The sequence below is a fragment of the Myotis brandtii genome, unplaced genomic scaffold (genome assembly GCF_000412655.1).
Source record: "Myotis brandtii unplaced genomic scaffold, ASM41265v1 scaffold728, whole genome shotgun sequence".
In the NCBI taxonomy this organism is placed as follows: Eukaryota; Metazoa; Chordata; class Mammalia; order Chiroptera; family Vespertilionidae; genus Myotis; species Myotis brandtii.
In genome coordinates, this window is record NW_005370875.1 from 666,995 (window position 1) to 688,559 (window position 21,565).

Below are 21,565 nucleotides of genomic sequence, written 5' to 3' on the forward strand. Positions count from 1 at the left end.
CGTGGCTCGGAGGCCCAAGGCCCTGCCGGAATCTCTTAGGCGGCGGGAAGCCCGCCTCCTCGGGCATGTCAGGAGGGCGCAGAGACTGGGGGAGCCAGGGCGGGCAGCTCGCAGCTCCCGGGAGCCGGGTGCCAGCACGCACCTCCCCTTCCAGCCACGTGCTAGCCACTCCGGGCGACCAAGGGAGACCTCACGGCTTCCTCTCGCCTTTAGGGAAAGGACTACAACTCCCAGCATGCACTGGGAGCTTGGGAAGGCTTTCACTTCCTGAGGGCGAGGAGAGCAGCATCCGCGGTACCACAAGAAAAGGGTCCGGAGCGACCACAGCGAAAGAAGGGGTGTACGGTTCCTTGGGACCTTCACCTTCCTTGGCTAATAAAGCGGTCTTCCAGTTTTATTGTGCTGGTAATACTAATTCTAGTAAACACGCGTTTCCCCTTCTCCTTTCACAATAGTACTCGCTTTTCAAGGAAAGTGCTTAATTTTTAAAAATCAATGAGGAACACAAACATTTGCAATTATTTAATCCTCTAAGCAATTTAATACTATTAATCCCCAATTTACAGACAAGAAACGGAGCCTTCAAAATTAAAGTCATTCACAGGTTTAAAAAAAAGTCAGAATGTTGAAAAGGATACTCGTGATCATATTGCGTTGCAGAAAAGGAAAGCATTATATATTTCCTAATAATTCTATATTCTCCTCAGAAAATGGCTATCCCAAATGCAGTGGCATGTTCCTGTAATACAAGCAGGGAAAGAGGGATTTTAATGGAACTAAAATTGTATTTCCCCCTCCTTTCCTCCAACTATTCCTGCCAGACTTTGAAGTTCTCTACAGTGCTTCCCAACACCCATCACACAAACACCAATCAATGAAGAGTCAGAACTGCAGCAAGGGAAAGTAGGTTAAAACTAGTTTGCCCGTCCCCTCCTAAGTTCAAAGCTCTTAGATGATTTTCTAATTCACACAGAAAGACTGGCAAGCAGCCCATTTGCTCTGCATACAGGAAATTATATAAAAATAATTTATCATTAGCTTCAACCCACATGAAGGATTTGAGGCATCCTCTGAAGTTCATCTCCATGACACTTATATTTGTAAACCTGTTAAAAATTCTCCTTTCCCCTTCCTCTAGATCTGAGGCAATTTTCCTTTAGTTGCTGACAGTATAGTGACCAGGGTTTACTGAAAAAAGTACATGTTGAACTAATAGCAAATATGTGTTTAAGAATTGACAAAATTTCACTTCTTGCCCTTAAAATTTTAGAAAGAAAACCCAAAACTAAAAAGGAAAATAAAATACCAAATAGAACTGCTATAACAAAATACCACAGACTAGGTAGCTTACAAACAACAGAAAAGAATTGCTCAGTTCTGGAGGTTGGATTCCAAGATCAAGGTGTCAGCATGGTTGCCTTTGGTTGAGGGCCCTCTCCCTGTTTCATTGCTGCGCCTTTCTTGTACCCTCAGGTGAAGGAAGGGGGTAGGGATCTCTGGAGCTTTTATATAAGGCATTAATCCCATTAATGAGGAATCTACCTCATGATTTAAGTACCTCCCAAAGGCCCCCACCTCTTAATGCCATCACATCAGGGATTAGGATTTCAACCTATGAATTTGGGGTGGCGGCACAGATATTCAAACCATAGCAATAATTGAATGTTAACTCAATTTATGGACTTGGAGTATGTAAAAGACAGACCTCGGTCCTTTTTCCCAGTGTGCTTTCCCGAGTAAGCTAATGAAGGAGACATGTGCTCCACATGATCGTAAGTCCAGGTCGGTAACACGAATGAGTAAAATAATCTCTTCATAGAGAACATTCCCTGACTCTAGAAGCAGCCACTAGTGACCTCTGGGCAATAGCTGCCATGCAGGCTGGGTATTGCCAGACCTTCCCATTCTTTTCAAGGAAAGTAAAAAAATGAATATTTTCATGTGAAATCTGTCCATTTTATTTTTATGTTTTTATTGCCCTATCCAGTTGCTCAGTGGTTAGAGCGTTGGCCTGTGGACTGAAGGGTTTTGGGTTCAATCTAGGTAAAGGGCACATACTTTGGTTGCAGGCTCAATCCCTGTCACTGATCAGGCTGTGTGGGAGGCAACCAATAGATGGGTCTCTCTCACATCAATGTTTCTATTTCTGTCACTTCACCCTCCCTTCCACTCTCTCTTAAAATCAATGGAAAAATACCCTTGGGTGGGGATTTAAAAATAAGAGAAAAGTAAAATGTTTTTATTTATTTTAGAGAGAGGGAGGACAAGGAAGAGAAACATTGGTCAGCTGCTTCCTGCATGCCCCACACTGGGAATCAAGCCGGCAACCTGGGCATATGCCCTGCCCGGGAATTGAACCATGACCAGCTGATTCATAGGTTGATGCTCAACCACTGAGCCACATTGGCTGGGCCATTAACCTCTCTTTAAAAATACCAGGTAATAGTTTGCTGATCAAAACCAAGTATTTATTCAGCACCCATGTGCCGAGCACTATGCCAGGCACTGTGGTGGATACAAAAATTTAAGACATGGTCCCTGCCCTTAAGGAGCTTACATTCTTATGAGGGAGACAAAACTAATATACATGTACCAGCTAGAAACAGTACAAAACAATATATAATTTCGTGTAGGAGTATATCGTAGACTTGAAGCTTACAGGGATTCAAAGAAGAAAGACAATGAAATGGGCCTTAGAGACAAAATTTCTTGAGGAGTCGGAAAGGGGTCAGGCCTTGAAGGACTGACGAAACTAAACTGAGGCTCCTGTTAGAAGTAGGAGTAAGGTTCAGAGAAAGGCAAAAGGTATGCATTTGATATGGGGGCTAAGAAGTCATTGTGGATTTCTGAGCAGAGAAATGACTTGATCATAAAAAGTTCACCAGCTTTCATGCAAATTCATATAATATGCAAATAGCTTAGAAGACATCCTACAGGACACTTGTAACAATGGCATTTTGTGACTACAACACAGATGGCACTCATCTGTCAAAGGAAAACACAGCCGCAACATAAAATGCAGGCTATCAAGGACAGATGACAATTCTAGGAAGCCCTTTATGCAACATGCCAATAGCTCCAATATTTCCTAATTCCCATAGACACCAGAGACAGAGTGAGGGCTTCATTACCAAAATCCAACACTTGGGCGCTCTCTGCTTAGAAAGACTACACAAGAAGTTTGAAAGGTATTGGGACATATAAGAGCGACATAGAAAAAGAACAAGTGGAAGAGGAAAATGTAAATCATAGTAAACCCCATATCAAAATGTATATAAAATGTTATCTCCTAGGACAGTGGTCGGCAAACTGCGGCTCGCGAGCCACATGCGGCTCTTTGGCCCCTTGAGTGTGGCTCTTCCACAAAATACCGATTCTGCGCATGAGCCACGAAGTTTCAATCGCACTGTACGTGCGCGCCCACACGTGGTATTTTGTGGAAGAGCCACACTCAAGGGGCCAAAGAGCCGCATGTGGCTCGCGAGCCACAGTTTGCCAACCACTGCCCTAGGGAGATGCAATTTGTATGTCCATTTAAAAAAAACAAAACCACGAACATATATTGTATTTCTACAACTCAATAACTATGCCTTAGTCAGGTGTGCTTATCAGTATTAATGGTAGAATTCAAGAATCTCTTAAATTATGTTAGGTAAATTGGTCACAAAATTCCATACACTGAATCTCATTTTTCAGTTGATTTGCATTATGAAAAAGAAGGGTGTTCTGGAAGAATTGAGACTGAGAGGTAAGTTGGAGAAGAGGTGAGGACTTTTCCTTATGTAACCTGTTTACAACATAGGGCAAGAGATGGTGGTAGTGGGACTGGCCAACCTGGTAAGAGGACAGTGACTGAAGTGACCACTGCCACAGTGGAAGTCTGCCACTAGGAATTCTCATACCACAGAGAAACCAAAATCCCATAACTGACTGTGTGTAGGTCATCAATTCAAAATTGGTTTCCAGTTTTACCCAGTCATTAATATGTACAGACATTCCCTCCTTAAATGAACTCAGTGAATAGATTTTAGGATTAAAATTTTACCACAAGAATTCCATAAATTGAATAACTCAAAGTTAACTAAGAGAGAACAAATAAAACTAGAGAAACTTATTTAAAAAATAAACAATTTAAAAAAACCCTTCTAATTGAATTCAAGCTTTCTTGAATAAAGACATAACAAGTTAAGAATCCCATAAGGATTCTGCATTCCAAGATTGGCATTTAAATTTTTTAAACCACTTGGGAAAAAAAGCAGTCCCATTAACCTACATTCTATAAAATCACAACAATCATATTCAAAGTTACCGACTAGCAGCATTAAAATATTTAAATTCCATTCCTTACGCACATTCCATTTAGACATTAAAATACTATTTCACTTCAAAATCTGAAAAAATCCCATTTAGAATTGTTTAATCTAAAGCATCATCTTTGAGGGAAATCTCACTCTAGAAAGCTACCACTTAACCAGTCTGCAACTACTTAGGAAGAAGTCCTGTGTCTATGTGGTGTTCATTAAAACTATTTTGAAACAATCTCTTTTCTTGGGATGCCATTTTAGTCCTCTGAATTATTTGGGCATGTGATGCACATCTGCTGAGACCCAGGGAAGCAAATATTTTGGATATTTATTGAACCCTAGGCATGAAGTTCCTATTTCTGTGGAACCCAATTTCTACTTGGTTTGGAAGATACACCAGGTACTTGGCTCTTGGCTCTGAAAAGCTTCTTAGCTTTTTATGAAGCAAACAGTAAATGTTAACCAGCCAAAGGCCCAGGAGAAATATATCCCTGTCTAACTGGTACCTTGTTCATCTGGCTCCAAAGTCAACATTGTAACTTGATGTCCAGTCTAAAGATCCTTCTGAGGCTTTACAAAGGTGGCGATGTGTCTTCCCCTAGATTTCTTAATGGAGAAATGAAGAATAAATAAGATGCCACATTAACTTTCTGCCTATAACTGAACTGTCCAGTCTGAATTCTTGCTGGTTTAAGAACCACCCTACTGCCCTGGCCAGTGTGGCTCAGTTGGTTAAAGTATCATCCTATGCATTGAAGGGTTGAGGGTTCAATCCCCATTGGGGTATATACTGGAGGCAACTGATGCATGTTTCTCTCTCCCATCGATGTTCCCCTTTCTCTCTAATCAATGAAAATATCCTCAGGTGAGGATTAAAAAAAAAAAAAAGGAACCACCCTAACCCACATCATCTGACAACTTGAAGTTTTGTAAAACCCCGATGAGAACAAACTGTCTGCACAACATAAACAAATGTTCCTACTGGAGCCGCCATTCTGAATGAGTAAGATGTATCTATAGCCACATATTATCAGCCGCATATTTCCAATCTTGAAATGAAATCCAGTCGACAGCTGTGGAGACACACGAAGAGTGGGCATGTAAACTGCTCCGAGCTCAGACCTATGCAGGAGAGCTGGAACACAATCTCATCACGTAAAAGATCACACACAAAAGCTTTAATTAGTGAGAGAGAGATGGAATTGCGTTTTATTTTGTCCTCTCTGAAACTTCCATTTACACCACGGCCTCGTCTATCAAAGAGGAGGAGGAGGAAAGAGCTCTGCCTTTCACCACAGAACTCGGCACGCATGTACTTGTTCGATAGAGGCGGCAGGGTATGTTTCTCCAGTTTTTGGCTCCGAGAGATTACACTTTCAGTACCAGTGCAGTGAGGAACCACCGGCAAACTGCTGGAAATGTCTTCTGGATTAATCAGTGTACCATTTCATAAAGTGCTTCTGGAGTTAAAATCTGTCAAGCTGTCAAAAGTGTCCACACTTTTGCAACACAAAGGATAAAAGAATCCCAATGGGTATGTGGTGAGTCCTTCCCGGCTGGGTCTCGTTATTGGCACTGCTGCTTTACCCGCCGAGGCGCTGGCCCTCACCCCAGGCGAAGCCTCCTGGCCGCTCTTCAGGTAGTGGATTGTAATTTGGATCCTCATCTGGTGTATCAAAAATAGCTTTCCTAAAAAACAGGAAACCGATATAATTTAGTCCCAGAATCATCTCAGGTCCTAAATGTTGCAAGGTCGAAAAGATCCCCTGAGTTTTCAACCAATGGACTAGCATTACATCTGTCTACCAATGAAAAAGTTATATATTTTCAAAGGTATTTACGATTATTTCATATTTATGTTAGCTTTTACCTCCTTTACTAATTTTAAGAGAAAAAGAGGAAGGGAGACAGAGAGAGAAATACCATTGGTTGCCTCCTATATGCACCCTGACCAGGACTGAACCTGCAACCTGGATATGTACCCTGACCGGGAATAAAACCAGCAATATTTCTATGCATGGAATGATGCTCAACCAACTGAGCCATATTGGCCAGGGCCTCCTTTACTAAAAGAAAAAAAATCGGTTTTTTTGTTAATCCTCACTCGAGGATATTTTTCCATTGATGTTCTAGAGTGGAAGGGGGAGAAAGAGAGAAAGAGAGAGAGAGAGAGAGAGAGAGAGAGAAGGAGAAGGAGAGAGAGAGAGAGAGAGAGAGAGAGAGAGGCATCGATGTAAGACACTTAGATTGGTTGCCTTCCGAAAGCGCCAGGGATCAAACCCGCAACCCAGGTATGCGCCATTGACCAGGGATTGAACTCTTTGGTGCACTGGTTGATGCTCCAATCACTGAGACACAAAGGCCAGGGCTCCTTTACTAATTTATTTATTGTTTTAATTTTTAAAAATTTAATTTTTTTACTAAATTTTTAAAATATATATTTTTACTGATTTCAGAGCGGAAGGGAGAGGAAGAGGGACTAAAAAGTCAAAGATAAGAGAGAATTGTTATTATTGTTATTATTATTATTATTTTTTTTACAAAGAGGAAGGGAGAGGGATAGAGAGTTAGAAACATCGATGAGAGAGAAACATCGATCAGCTGCCTCCTGCACACCCCTTACTGGGGTTGTGCCCGCAACCAAGGTACATTCCCTTGACCGGAATCGAACCTGGGACCATTCAGTCCACAGGCCAACGCTCTATCCACCGAGCCAAACCGGTTAGGGCAAGAGAGAATTATTGATTGGCTACCTCTGCATGCCCCCTACTGGGGATCGAGCCTGCAACCTGAGCATGTGCTGTGACCTCCTAGTTTATAGGTCTACACTTAACCACTGATCCACACTGGCCAGGTTCCCGTACTAATTTTTTTTTTATATATATATTTTATTGATTTTTTTACAGCGAGGAAGAGAGAGGGATAGAGAGTTAGAAACATCGATGAGAGAGGAACATGGATCAGCTGCCTCCTGCACACCCCCCACCAGGGATGTGCCCGCAACCAAGGTACATGCCCTTGGCCGGAATCAAACCTGGGACCTTTCAGTCTGCAGGCTGACGCTCTATCCACTGAGCCAAACTGGTTAGGGCCCCGTACTAATTTTTAATACAAAAGCAATACATGTTAATTACAGAGAAAACAGGAAATATATGAGTAAAATATCCAAAATTCCCAGAGATAATCATTTTTGATGTTTTCATTTTTCTTCCAGAACTTTTATATACTTAATTTTACAAAACCTAGATCACACTTCTGTTTTGTAACCTGATTTTCACTAAATTTATCATGGATGTCTCCCCACAATCATTGACAGATGAATGAATAAACAAAATAGAATATACATGCAATGGAATATTATTCAGCCTTAAAAAGAAAGGAAATTCTGACACATGCTACAACAGGGATGAATCTTGAAAGCAGTATGCTAAGTGAAATAAGCTGGTCACAAAAGGACAAATACTGCATGATTCCACTTACATGAGGTACTTAGAGTAGTCAAATTCATGGAGACAGAAAGTAGAAAGTAGTGGTTGTGAAAGGATAGGGGGATAAGGGGACGGGGAGTTATTGTTTAATGCAGCGGTCGCCAACCGGTGGTCCGTGGACCACTGGTGGTCTGTGAGGTCCGAAAGGTTGACGATCGCTGGTTAAATGGACAGAGTTCAGTTTTACAATATGAAGAGTTCTAGGGATGAATGGTGGTGATAGAAGCACAATGTGAATGTACTTAATGCCAGTGAACTGTACCCTACAAGTGTATAAAATGATAAATTCTATGTTATGTGTATTTAATCACAATTAAAATTTTAAATAAATTAAATGTCCAAAAACTTTAAAGCAGCATCTTCTATTTACATTCATATTTCTAATTGTACTTGCCCACAGTTGATAAAATCAGAAGTGTATCTGAAAACTTCTATTATATATTGGGCTCAGGAAAAGAATCTGTATTTTAATATGAGCTCCTTCAATTCTTACAAATTAATAATAAAAACAGGAGCATTTGAGATCCTGCTTCCCAGGATGTCATCAGTTTGATTCAAATAAACTCTTACAGAAATTCTCTACAGGTTTGGACAATTCTAATATGAACACAACACACTTACTCCATCCTCTTACCCAATAAACATACCCAAGATGCCCCCCAGTGATCTTTTCACAACCTGCTTAAAATCTTCTCCCCTCCCCCACACTGTACAACCCCCTTCAGTGCTCACAGCCCACAGCTGGGCAATGGTTCAAGGCTGCATTTTCCTCTGCGTGGGTACCCTATGAGAGGCCCACAGTGAAATCCACCACCACGCTCACCCTGTTTAAAACCTTTTAATAGGAGTTGTGCCGAGAACCTTTGCACTCCTGCGAACCAACGTGGAGCTCTCAGGGCTGGGAGCCTGCAGGCAGCGGCCTGCAACGTGAGTGCCATCTCAGTGCCCACCACACCCTGCATGTGGTCCTGGGGCCTGAGGGAGGGCGATGGTAGGAGGCTGTGTACTGGCCCCAATCTGCTCTCAGTGCATAAATTCACAGAGAAACATGAATAAATAACAACAGAAAATGGTATTGGAACAGTGGGATCAACAATTTTGCACAGAAAGCTTTGGGAGATGATGTTTACTGTAGTCTGCCTGAAATTGGGACAAAATTGAACTAACAAGATGAGTTTGGTGTTTTGAAAAGTGTGAAAGCTGCTAGTGAACTCTACTCTCCTCTACCAGGAGAATTAACTGAAATTAATGAAGCTCTTGCAGAAAATCCAGGACTTGTCAACAAATCTTATTATGAAGATGTTTGGCTGATCAAGATGACACTGAGTAACCTTTCAGAACTAGATGAACTAATGAGTGAAGCAGCATATGAGAAATACATAAAAGCCCGGCCTGTGTGGCTCTGTGGTTGAGCACCAACCTATGAACCAGGAGGTGACAGTTCAATTCCCAGTCAGGGCACATGAGCGGGTTGCAGGCTTGATCCCCAGTAGGGGGCGTGCAGGAGGCAGCTGATCAATGATTCTCTCTCATCATTGATGTTTCTCCCTCTCCCTTCCTCTCTGAAATCAATGTAAATATATTAAATTAAAAAGAGAAAAAGGAAAAAGTGTAACTTTACAGTGGAGAAGCCTCACTGACACTTTAAACAATCAGTGATTACTACCACTTTGACAAATTCAACAACCTGAAATCCTGTCCTAATAGGCTGCAATTAGAAGAATGCAATGTCACTTCTCAACATTCCCGCCAAAGATGCAAAACCTGAGCCTAAATGTGAAAGAACATTAGTCAAAATGGGCCTATAATCTTCACAAATGTCTGTCATGAAAATCAAGGAAAGCCTGAAGAGCTGTTCTAAACTGAAGGAGACTAGTGAGACATAACTAAATGTAACCCCTAGAGCTGAGCTGGATCAAGAACAATGAGGACAACTTCCCAGTGTGTAAGAGGGTTTCAGGATTAACGTTCGCTTACTGATTTTGACTGTAGAAGAAACGTCCTTATTTATAAAAAACACAATTAAAGGGGGTCATGGGCATTATACTGACAATGTACTTTCCCCCCTTACCCAAGGGGGGAAAATCCTTTGTCCACGATCTTATGGTTATCAAACTAGGAAAGAGTAAATACAATACCCCCTGCATTTGACGAGGATGTGGGAAAGGAACACTTTATATGTTGCTGGTAGAAATGTAAACCTGAACATCCATTCTGGGTGGCGATTTATCAATAAACAAAATAGCAATTCCACTTTTAGGAATTTAACCTTGGAAAATAATCATGGATGTGTGCAAACATTTAGCTACAGGGATATTCATGACCCCAATCATAGAAGGGAAAAGCAAGAACTAATGTCAATGTCCATCAGTAAGGGATTAGTAAAATTATGTTATATTCATACCAGGTATATTGTGTAGCTGTCACAATTTCGTAGAACATTTATGATGGAAGAACAATTATGACACATTACTTAAAAAGATTATAAAAAGCATTTTTAAAAAGTACACAGACAATAAAAGACTGATGAACACATAAAAAAGTTAACAATGTTATATCTAAGAGGTGGGATTATGGAGAATTTTGCTTTCTTTGTTTTGTTTAACTATTGTATAACCAACATTTTATAATATAAAAACTTACATTTCATTCCTCAAGTGAACTTTTTAATACAGTATATCCCAAGGACACAAAATTCTGGAGTAGAAAGAGGTCTTATAAAAGCTCTATCCCCAGGAAAAATGAAGTGCAAAAAAGAAGGGACTTGCTTAAAATCACAGGGCTGCTCGATGGAACGGCCTACCCCTGGTTTGTAGCCCAAAGCTATTTCTACTCTAAGGCTTACCTCTACCACTGTTTGTATTTTTTGATTTAAAGATTTTTAAATTATTATTGACTTTTAGAGAGAGAGGGAGAGGGAGAGAGGAACATCAACGTGAGAGAGAAACACTGATCAGCTGTCTCCTGCATGCTCCCTACCGGGGATTGAGCCTGCAACCTGGACATGTACCCTGCCTGAGAATTGGACCGGCAACCTTTCGCTGTAAGGGATGATGCCCAACCAACTGAGCCACACCGGCCAGGGTACTGCCACCTGTTTGGAAGGCCAGAAATTCCACCATTAAAAACTTTTCTCTAGAACAGTGGTTCTCAACCTTCTGGCCCTTTAAATACAGTTCCTCATGTTGTGACCCAACCATAAAATTATTTTTGTTGCTACTTCATAACTGTAATGTTGCTACTGTTATGAATCATAATGTAAATATCTGATATGCAGGATGGTCTTAGGCGACCCCTGTGAAAGGGTCGTTCGACCGCCAAAGGGGTCGCGACCCACAGGTTGAGAACCGCTGCTCTAGAAGGTTTTGCCCATTCTGCTCTTACCTCTCTATAAACTCAGTAGCTTTCATAAACCCACAAGCTCCTCTCTGGAGCAGGAGGTGCTAGTGGTCATCCCGGACAGCAGTTAACAAGTCAGCCTCGGGACATCCTGCGCCTGTGAGCCTCCCTCCTGCCACCAGCCTGGCACTGTCTGCTCCTCCCACACAAACACTCCTCAACTGCCGCGAGATGGCTCAATCTGTAAATATTTACTGACCTGAACACTGATCATGGACCCTGTAACAAAACATGTAACCTGGCGTTAAGTACTCACAAAATAGATGGTGTTTTCAGAATTCTTATTCCACCAGGCTGATTGGGAAATACATCTTCCAAGAAAAAATATATGTGTCCGACTGCAATACCTAAAGTCAACCAGAAATAAAGGAGGGAGAGGATTAAAATTTTAATTGCAAGTGAATCTACCAACACAAATTCCTTATATTTAGGAAGAAATATCAATATAGTAAGAATTAGAAAACTAATATTATAATCTTTGAGCACATAACTATTAAATAATACCATAATAGCTATTATATGAAGGCCAAACATGAAAAATAGTGACAAAAATAAGTTTATAAGTAACATAATAGAAAAGCAGTGATAAGACTCTTACCCAAGAGGTCCACAATGATTGAGTTCCCCAACAACAAGGAAAAGCCCATGAGCACCCAGGGTAGAAAGGGGGCCTGGAAATTGAGAAGGCCGAAGAAGTTCATGCGGACATATGGATTCCTTCGGCTCCACACGTAGACAAGCATTATTGTAAAGGCCTGGCCCAAGAAAACTAAGCTCACAAACAAACCAAAAATCTAGCAGATGGCATTAAGGAAAACATCAACATTAAAATGTAATAGGGAAGACTAGGCAAGAGAACTAAGGATTGTGTTCTAACAAAAGTCTGAATTAGGAAAGCTAAGCATTAGTTACTTACATCTTTAGAAGAAAAAGGCCTGAAAATAATTCCCCAGAGCAATCAGGCAAAAACCTGCTTAGGCCAAATTATCTGGATTTCAAAGTGTTATTCTGCTTTCATGAAGTTTTTGTCTTTTTGGAAAATGTGTTAATTATTTGGTCAATAATTGAATTGAAGTTCACTCACCATTAGCACCTTTACAGAGGGTGAATAAAGCCAACGGCAGCAAAACCATCTTGTCAGACGGACTACATTCAAGTCTGTTATATGGTTGACAATTCTTTCTTTTTTTAAATAATTTATCAGTTTTGGTAGTAACCAAATAATGTCTTACCAACCTTATTTAGAAGTGAAGCACACCATGAACAATAATATAGGGTACCCCAAAAATGTATACACATACTTTGAATAATTATAAAGGCAGTGTTTATTAAAATACACTTCACTTTCAAAACTGAAAATGCTGTTAAAGAGTATGTATACATTTTTGGGGGGGAATACACACACACACACACCACATCTTCTTTATCCATTTATCCACTAGCAGACAGTAACCCATCTTGGTTAGAAGTTCCTCTGACGTGCTCATAGTAGAAAAGCATCCTGTCTAACCACTAGGCTTAGAAACTGTCACATAAAGTGTGCTGTACAATAAACAGTAGTACCCTCAAGCAGATTTTTAAATTATTATTGACTTTTAGAGAGAGAGGGAGAGGGAGAGAGGAACATCAATGTGAGAGAGAAACACTGATCAGCTGTCTCCTGCATGCTCCCTACCGGGGATTGAGCCTGCAACCTGGACATGTACCCTGCCTGAGAATTGGACCGGCAACCTTTCGCTGCACGGGATGATGCCCAACCAACTGAGCCACACCGGCCAGGGTACTGCCACCTGTTTGGAAGGCCAGAAATTCCACCATTAAAAACTTTTCTCTAGAACAGTGGTTCTCAACCTTCTGGCCCTTTAAATACAGTTCCTCATGTTGTGACCCAACCATAAAATTATTTTTGTTGCTACTTCATAACTGTAATGTTGCTACTGTTATGAATCATAATGTAAATATCTGATATGCAGGATGGTCTTAGGCGACCCCCAAAGGGGTCGCGACCCACAGGTTGAGAACCGCTGCTCTAGAAGGTTTTGCCCATTCTGCTCTTACCTCTCTATAAACTCAGTAGCTTTCATAAACCCACAAGCTCCCTTCTGGAGCAGGAGGTGCTAGTGGTCATCCTGGACAGCAGTTAACAAGTCAGCCTTGGGACATCCTGAGCCTGTGAGCCTCCCTCCTGCCACCAGCCTGGCACTGTCTGCTCCTCCCACACAAACACTCCTCAACTGCCGCGAGATGGCTCAATCTGTAAATATTTACTGACCTGAACACTGATCATGGACCCTGTAACAAAACATGTAACCTGGCGTTAAGTACTCACAAAATAGATGGTGTTTTCAGAATTCTTATTCCACCAGGCTGATTGGGAAATACATCTTCCAAGAAAAAATATATGTGTCCGACTGCAATACCTAAAGTCAACCAGAAATAAAGGAGGGAGAGGATTAAAATTTTAATTGCAAGTGAATCTACCAACACAAATTCCTTATATTTAGGAAGAAATATCAATATAGTAAGAATTAGAAAACTAATATTATAATCTTTGAGCACATAACTATTAAATAATACCATAATAGCTATTATATGAAGGCCAAACATGAAAAATAGTGACAAAAATAAGTTTATAAGTAACATAATAGAAAAGCAGTGATAAGACTCTTACCCAAGAGGTCCACAATGATTGAGTTCCCCAACAACAAGGAAAAGCCCATGAGCACCCAGGGTAGAAAGGGGGCCTGGAAATTGAGAAGGCCGAAGAAGTTCATGCGGACATATGGGTTCCTTCGGCTCCACACGTAGACAAGCATTATTGTAAAGGCCTGGCCCAAGAAAACTAAGCTCACAAACAAACCAAAAATCTAGCAGATGGCATTAAGGAAAACATCAACATTAAAATGTAATAGGGAAGACTAGGCAAGAGAACTAAGGATTGTGTTCTAACAAAAGTCTGAATTAGGAAAGCTAAGCATTAGTTACTTACATCTTTAGAAGAAAAAGGCCTGAAAATAATTCCCCAGAGCAATCAGGCAAAAACCTGCTTAGGCCAAATTATCTGGATTTCAAAGTGTTATTCTGCTTTCATGAAGTTTTTGTCTTTTTGGAAAATGTGTTAATTATTTGGTCAATAATTGAATTGAAGTTCACTCACCATTAGCACCTTTACAGAGGGTGAATAAAGCCAACGGCAGCAAAACCATCTTGTCAGACGGACTACATTCAAGTCTGTTATATGGTTGACAATTCTTTCTTTTTTTAAATAATTTATCAGTTTTGGTAGTAACCAAATAATGTCTTACCAACCTTATTTAGAAGTGAAGCACACCATGAACAATAATATAGGGTACCCCAAAAATGTATACACATACTTTGAATAATTATAAAGGCAGTGTTTATTAAAATACACTTCACTTTCAAAACTGAAAATGCTGTTAAAGAGTATGTATACATTTTGGGGGGGGAATACACACACACACACACACACCACATCTTCTTTATCCATTTATCCACTAGCAGACAGTAACCCATCTTGGTTAGAAGTTCCTCTGACGTGCTCATAGTAGAAAAGCATCCTGTCTAACCACTAGGCTTAGAAACTGTCACATAAAGTGTGCTGTACAATAAACAGTAGTACCCTCAAGCTAAAATCTGGAGGTCTCTGCTTATTCAAAATATCTAGTGAATTGTGGGAGACAGATGAAAAACTTTAGGAAGAGAGAGGTTGGTACATTTTCCTATGTTTGTTCTTATTTGTTGAAGGATACAGTCATTAAAAATCCACCAAAAAGGAACATAAATACAAAGTCTGCTGTCCGGCCTCGGAAAGAGCCTTCTTCTAGCATTCGACAGTAACGGTATCTTAGGTTCCAGGTTAAGAAAATGTTAAGCACACAAACATGAAGGCAGTAAAATTTAATGTATCACGTAAGAATACTTGGACTCCACATCATTTATAAGTCAAGCCTTTTTTCTGTAAGAATGTTTATAAGTGGTAGGATGGTTACTTCTCTCTACATTTTATGCAACTTCATATTTTACAAAAACTGTTCCTAATTGGGGAATCAAGCCAGATGCTGGATAAACATGCCTCCAGTCACCTATTAAACCTTTTCAAACTCGTATCATCTTTTCCACGTCCAGCCACACCACAGTCTGCATCACCCTTGCTTTTGCACACCTAACTTGGAAGAAATCGGCATCAAGAAGCCTTGAGTGGTAATCTACTTCTTCAGGCTGGTAGAGTATTTCTATATCTCAGTCAATGAAGTTGCATTCTTTTTAAAAATATATTTTATTGATTTTCTACAGAGAAGAAGGGAGAGGGATAGAGAGTTAGAAACATCGATGAGAGAGATCGATCAGCTGCCTCCTGCACGCCCCCCACTGGGGATGTGCCCGAAACCAAGGTACATGCCCTTGACCGGAATCGAACCTGGGACCCTTGAGTCCGCAGGCTGACGCTCTATCCACTGAGCCAAACCAAACCGGTTCAGCTGAAGTTGCATTTTGATGAAAAAATTTAATTATTAGAAACTTACCAGAATATACCATATAGGAGACACAGGAATCCATCCTAGGGCAGGAATCTTGTCACCCCCTACATTGCTCTCAGGCTACTGCAGGTTGAGGTGAGCTGTCCCTGCCCTCTTTCCAGAGGGTCAGGGTGGAGGAGGAAGATCTGCTCAGTGGCCCCAATTACCATATGACCAGAGCACAGCTCTTCCTGTCTCTCAATAAACTGGAACGCGGCAAGCCTGGCAGACATTATGGCTCTGTCTTTTCAGCCAGTAGAACCAGCAACTAAGATACAAGATCTCAAGTTTCCATTCTTTATGAATCCACTCCCAGACCTGTATCAAAGCTGTATCAATTATCACTATATTCAGCTTGTGTTTTACTACTTAGTTTCTGCTGTTACTTTCTGAGCATGCATCAATCAAATCACTTCCTCTCCCTTGATCAGATTTGCAAGTAACTTAGAGGCAGACATGTAATCATTTTATGGTTAAACTAGAGGCCTGATGCACAAAATTCGTGCCAGAGTAGGCCTTCCTTCCCCTGGCTGCTGGCACCAGCTTTCCTCCAGCACCCGGAGCCGGAGCTTCCCTCCGGCCCTTGGCAGGCACCTGGGACCTGGGCTTCCCTTGCAGGGGGAAGGAATTAGCATATTAGCTTTTACACTTTTATTAGCGTATTACACTTTTATTATTATAGATACCTCCCCTTTGAACCAGCAGTGACCTACAAACACCCTCAAAACATTACTATCTGACCAACTACTCTGCACCATTGAACCAGTACCTAGAAGTTATAGCTAAAATGTTAACAAAGCCTTAGCTGGTTTGGCTCAGTGGACAGAGCGTTGGCCTGTGAACTGAAGAGTCCTGGGTTTGATTCTGGTCAAGGGCACATGTCCAGGTTGCAGGCTTGATCCCCAGTAGGGGGTGTGCAGGAGGCAGCCAATCAATGATTCTCATCATTGATGTTTCTATTTCTCTCTCTCTCCCTTCCTCTCTGAAATGAATAAAAATATATTAAAAAAAATACCATGGTAACAAAAATAACAGGATTAATAGTTTCAACTTAGTATTGTATTTTCTAAGTGAACCTAAAGTTTTTATGCTAACCCCACTTAATAAAGGATACAGAAATATCATGTTAAATAAAAAATTGAATCCAACAGGCCCAAAAAATAAAAAATTGGTGATTAGCCTCCATATCTGTTAAAAGAAAAAAAATCAAGAGAGAGGTAGATTAAGTAAAATATACCAAGAAACACTTCCATATTAAAACAAAAGAGATATCCTCTGACTACGATGGTTGAAAGGCCATGGCTAGGTGATACGATGTTCTGAACCAAAAAGTGGGGCACAAAATCTGACACTGGATTTTGAAAGTCTGAATGATGTCACTCAACTCCTGAAATCTGTAACGATAATAGGACATAAATCTTGAAATTGTGATTGTCTTTAAAAAAACAAAACAAAAAAAAGCCCACACCTGCGCACTCTCCCTCTCGGGAGCACACCTGCTCCTGAGCCTTTCTGTTTCCCTCTTCTTCCCCCCGGGCACCTGGCACCTTTGTCTTTCTCTCTCCTAAGCTCCAAGGGTCCTTTTCTTTTGCTTCTGTAACTTGTTTCCTGAACCTACACAGCCCAGCTGGCTCACTTCTACTACCTCTGTAACTTTCTAAATAAACTTTCTCTTATAATTTGGGGGAAAAAAAAAAAAAAAGCCCACACCACATGGTTAGGCAAATTATAGAAAAAATTTGATGAAAAGACTAGGTTAATTTGCATATTAGAAAACAGTGCTTTCATATATGTAGTATCACAATTTAATGAATAGTCTTGAGACACCAGAGAAAAACTCCAGGGATCTAATACAAATTACTAAAAAATGTTTCTATATTAAGTAGCCCACAACACCCAGAGTAAAGAGTAATTGTAAAGCAAATATTCAAATTCTAGTCTGAACAAATAGCTAACTCCCGCCCTGGCCGGGTAGCTCAGTTGGTTAGAGCATCGTCCCAATACACCAAAATTGTGGGTTCGATATCCAGTCAGGGCACATACAAGAAGCAACCAATGAATGCATTAAAAAAAAAAAAAAGCCAACTTCCTATAAGTAAAGACCTAATGCTCTAATAACTAGAGTCTACTTGGTAGATATAAGGACACTCATGTTCTTGTTGGAAATTACTCTTCCCTACCCGACCCATGGAGCTCACAATAAAAACAACTTCTCACAACGGTAGAGCACTTAACATTTTAAAGTAGTTTAACATATTCTAGTAGCTCATGTGATCTTAATCTTGTTTCCACCATCCCCATTTCATACTAAGAATACTTTTAAAATGGCTTGCCCAAGAACACATAAATTGTAAAGGGAGACTCTGAACTCCAACCTAAAACTTCTAACTCCTAATGCAGATTCACAGTATCAAGAGTTTAACTCCAGGCAAAATCAAGCCAAGCAATTATTAACCTGAAGCAATACTTGGGTGGAGCTACAGCACCTAGCAAAGGCCATGTGAGTATCAAAGGAAGAAGACATGACAAGAGTCCACAGGACTGCTTTAAGTATTATTAAACTCTTAAGAACTGCTAACTAATAAAGTTGAAACAATTCAGTTCTGCAGTCCTAGACTTTAGAGCCCGCAATCTAGCCAGGACACAAGCATATAAACAAGTGCAAGTCTGAGATAAGAGATGCTCTAAAGCAGTGGCTCTCAACCTTCCTAATGCCACGACCCTTTAATACAGTTCCTCATGTTGTGGTGACCCCCAATTTCATTGTTACAAATTGAACATAATTAAAGCATAGTGATTAATCATAAAAACAATATGTAATTATATATGTGTTTTCCGATGGTCTTAGGCGACCCCTGTGAAAGGGTCGTTCAACCCCCAAAGGGTCGCGACCCACAGGTTGAGAACTGCTGCTCTAAAGGAAGCATTTACAAATACCCTAGGGACACAAAAGAGATGGTTACATAAAAGCTTCTCTTGAAAGGCAAGCTGGAGTTCAGTGGGTATAAAGTGAATGAAACACACTTGAAACAGAGTGAATAGCATGTATAGAGGCAGAATTACTGGTTTTTGGGTCTCTCTCCCATTCCAACTATAGCCTATATGAACATCCTGGAGCAGGAAAAGACATCTCTCTTTTAGCACTGTAATTACTGGAAAGGACTACCTTCCACTGCAATCTAACAAACTGGCATGTCGTTTAAGATGTCAATCTTTTGAGTTTTTGATGGATCACCTTAAAAACACTAATAGAGGAAAGAGCATTTGAGATCTTGCTCCCCACCCCCACGCTGGCATATTTTGTCAGTTTGGCTTAAATAAATTCTTATAAAAGTTCAAGAATAAGTAAATAAAATAAAAGCACTAATAGAGTTGAGGGTCTTTCCCTCCTGGGGGCACGCTCACACCTTTCCCTTCCCCCACTTTCCCCCCAGGCACCTGTTACTTTTGTCTTTCCCTCTCCTAAGCTCCAAGGGTCCTTCTTTTACTTCTATAACTTGTTTCCTGAGCCTATGCAGCCCAGCTGGATCACTTATTTTTTTACACTTTATTTATTGAGTTTTAAAATTTATTTATTTACTTACTTATTTTTAGGGAGAGGAAGGGAGAGAGGGAAGGAGAGGGAGAAAAGAAGGGAGGGAGGGAGAGAGGGATAGGGAGGAGAAAGAGTGAGAGAGGGAGAGAGAGAGAGAGAAACTCAATGTGAAAGAGAAACATTGATTGGTTGCCTCCTGTATACCCCTGACCATGAATTGAACCCCAACCTAGGTAAGTGCCCTGAACGGGAATCAAACCTTCAACCTTTTGATGTACAAGATGATGCTCCAATCAACTGTGCCACCCAGCCAGGGCTATTTGACTAGAGAGAGAGAGAGAGAGAGAGAGAAACATAGACCTGTTGTTCCACTTATTTATGCATTCATTGGCTGCTTCTTGTATGTACCCTGACCAGAGATCAAACTCACAACTTTGGTGTAACCAGACACCGCTCTAACCAACTGAGCTACCCGGCCAGAGCTTGTCACTTTCTAAATAAACTTTCTCTTACAATTTGAAAATAAATAAATGAATAATAAAATGCACTGATAGAGCTGAATTCCAGAACTGGACAATGGTGATAACACCAAGGTGGTGGGGGTGCCAGGCGGCAAAGGCACAAAATAAGGGCATCTTGTGAGATTCTCCCTGGTCAGACACTCAAATACAGTATTAACTCTGAACTACTGATTCCTAAATATAGGAACTGGACACATCAAAGCAAAACCATGCAGGGAACTTTAAAAAACTCCACACAGATTCTTAATTCCTAAGCTTGGTTATTCTGACTTAGTACATGAGGAGGAGCTTGAGAATCTCTTAAACATTCCCAATGAGGCCGCAGAAACACTGTTTATACCTCCCACAATAAGACTTATAATCAGACATTCCCACTGATTTCTCTGCATTCTTTTCTGAGGTAGTATATAGCAGGCTTTGCTATTAAAAAGTAAGAAAAACACGTTTAAAAACTGAAACACCATGACTGCGATGGACCACTTACTTGGAAGTGTTTAAAGATTAATTCAGGATTGAAGTACAGCTGAAAAGGTGTGATCAATTCCAACTGCTGAAATAGAGAAAGAGCTCCTTAAGCAAATCAAATCAAGAAGTAACATTTCATCATCTATGATGAAGGAAGGATTAGTAGGGCAAGCAATTTCCAACTCTCAGTCACTTAGACTGAATCCTTTAAAGCCGCTGGGAGGGGCTGGTAAAGAATTCTCTAGAACTGGTACAATTCTGTGTGTCCTCAATACCCAACACAGAATGAAAGTCTGTTCTAAATTGCAGTAGTTGAGGCTGGCCTGAAGGCATGGGAGGCAGGTGGTGATATACATCTTAGATATGGGGCAAGTAATGAGCGGCTGCTCCGAATCTGCCCTACAGTTGGGTGAAGCAACACATCTCACTCAAAAGAAATGAGACTCGCCTGGCCCGGCCAGCATGGCTCAGTGGTTGACCATCTACCTACGAACCAGGAGGTCACAGTTGGATTCCCAGTCGGGCCACATGCCCGGGTTGCCGGCTTGATCCCCAGGTTGCCGGCTTGATCCCCAGTGGGGGGCGTGCAGGAGGCAGCCCCGCAACGATTCTCTCTCATCATTGATGTTTCTATCTCTCTCTCCCTCTCCCTTCCTCTCTAAAATCAATAAAAATATATATTTTTAAAGAGAAACAATACTCATGACCCTGCTTCCAGCCAACCTCTGTATTCACACTGTTTATTTTAAGCCTCTTGCCTCTGGACAACTTCCAGTTTTCTATCCTCCATATCTAAGTTTCTTCATAGGCGGACTTTCCCCCACTAGTCACCGCGGTACCACTTGGCCATTGGTGCCACTTGGCCATCGCCCGGGTCCCCAGACACGTTTTCTGGGTGGGCGGCTCCCGCCGCGCCGCCCTGACTTGCGACAGGTCCGGCCTTCATGTCTCAGAAACTGACCCGCAGTCCTGATCCTCCAGCCCTCCCGCAGCGGCACTCCCTTCCCGCGTCCCCGGCTAATCAGTCTGAAAGCAATTCCGAAGCCCAGAGTGCGCCCTGTCCACCGCCACCCACCCTGAGACCCAACCATCTGGGCTTCCCGGAGGCCCAAGCCCAACTCCCCGGGACCCGATTATTCCCAGCCCGGATCGTGAGAAGCCGGCGCTGCATCTGCTCACCACGGCGGCGGTGGTGAGGACGCAGGCGGTGGTGTAGGCGCGGCTGACCGGTGGGATCTGCAGGTACTCCAGCCGGAGGCTCTGGTACGCCATCTTCCCCACCGCCGCCTGCCCCCGCCCCACTTCCCCTTCCGCC

General features: G+C 41.5%; 2 protein-coding genes across 5 annotated transcripts in view; both read right to left on the bottom strand.

Moving 5' to 3' along the window:
• Positions 1–174, bottom strand: part of DHX33 (DEAH (Asp-Glu-Ala-His) box polypeptide 33) — a 17,790-nt gene extending 17,616 nt beyond the window's left edge. The window contains exon 1 of the mRNA XM_005882594.2: positions 7–174. Coding sequence (XP_005882656.1) covers positions 7–67 — 61 coding nt within the window. The 5' untranslated portion in view covers positions 68–174. The remainder of the gene's footprint in view (positions 1–6) is intronic.
• A 333-nt stretch (positions 175–507) lies between these two features.
• Positions 508–21,559, bottom strand: DERL2 (derlin 2). Of its 4 annotated transcripts, XR_001359879.1 has the most exons (8): positions 21,430–21,559; positions 20,270–20,335; positions 16,844–16,917; positions 14,962–15,055; positions 13,863–14,058; positions 13,521–13,611; positions 4,811–4,910; positions 508–739 (listed from the first exon to the last, which is right to left on the bottom strand). XR_001359879.1 is itself a non-coding variant. In XM_014530226.1 (7 exons), the coding sequence occupies exons 1-7, from the start codon at positions 21,520–21,522 to the stop codon at positions 4,877–4,879; spliced, it is 648 nt and encodes a 215-aa protein (XP_014385712.1). In that variant the 5' UTR covers positions 21,523–21,559; the 3' UTR covers positions 3,972–4,876. The 4 variants fall into 4 exon arrangements, 3 of the variants coding, with proteins under 3 accessions (XP_014385712.1, XP_005882642.1, XP_014385713.1); XM_014530226.1 differs by lacking the exon at positions 508–739 and having other exon boundaries at positions 3,972–4,910; XM_005882580.2 differs by lacking the exons at positions 508–739; positions 4,811–4,910 and adding an exon at positions 5,487–5,993.
• Between the last annotated feature and the right edge of the window lie 6 nt (positions 21,560–21,565).

Bases quoted from the DNA above. Each gene is read 5' to 3' on its own strand.
- DERL2 (XM_005882580.2), bottom strand. From the start codon at position 21,522: ATGGCGTACCAGAGCCTCCGGCTGGAGTACCTGCAGATCCCACCGGTC. The intron at 16,918-20,269 runs GTAAGTGGTCCA...TTCTTTTAACAG, and splicing joins TAATCTTTAAACACTTCCAA to ATATGGAGGCTAATCACCAA. The intron at 14,059-14,961 runs GTATCCTTCAAC...GCCATCTGCTAG, and splicing joins TTGGTGGATTTTTAATGACT to ATTTTTGGTTTGTTTGTGAG.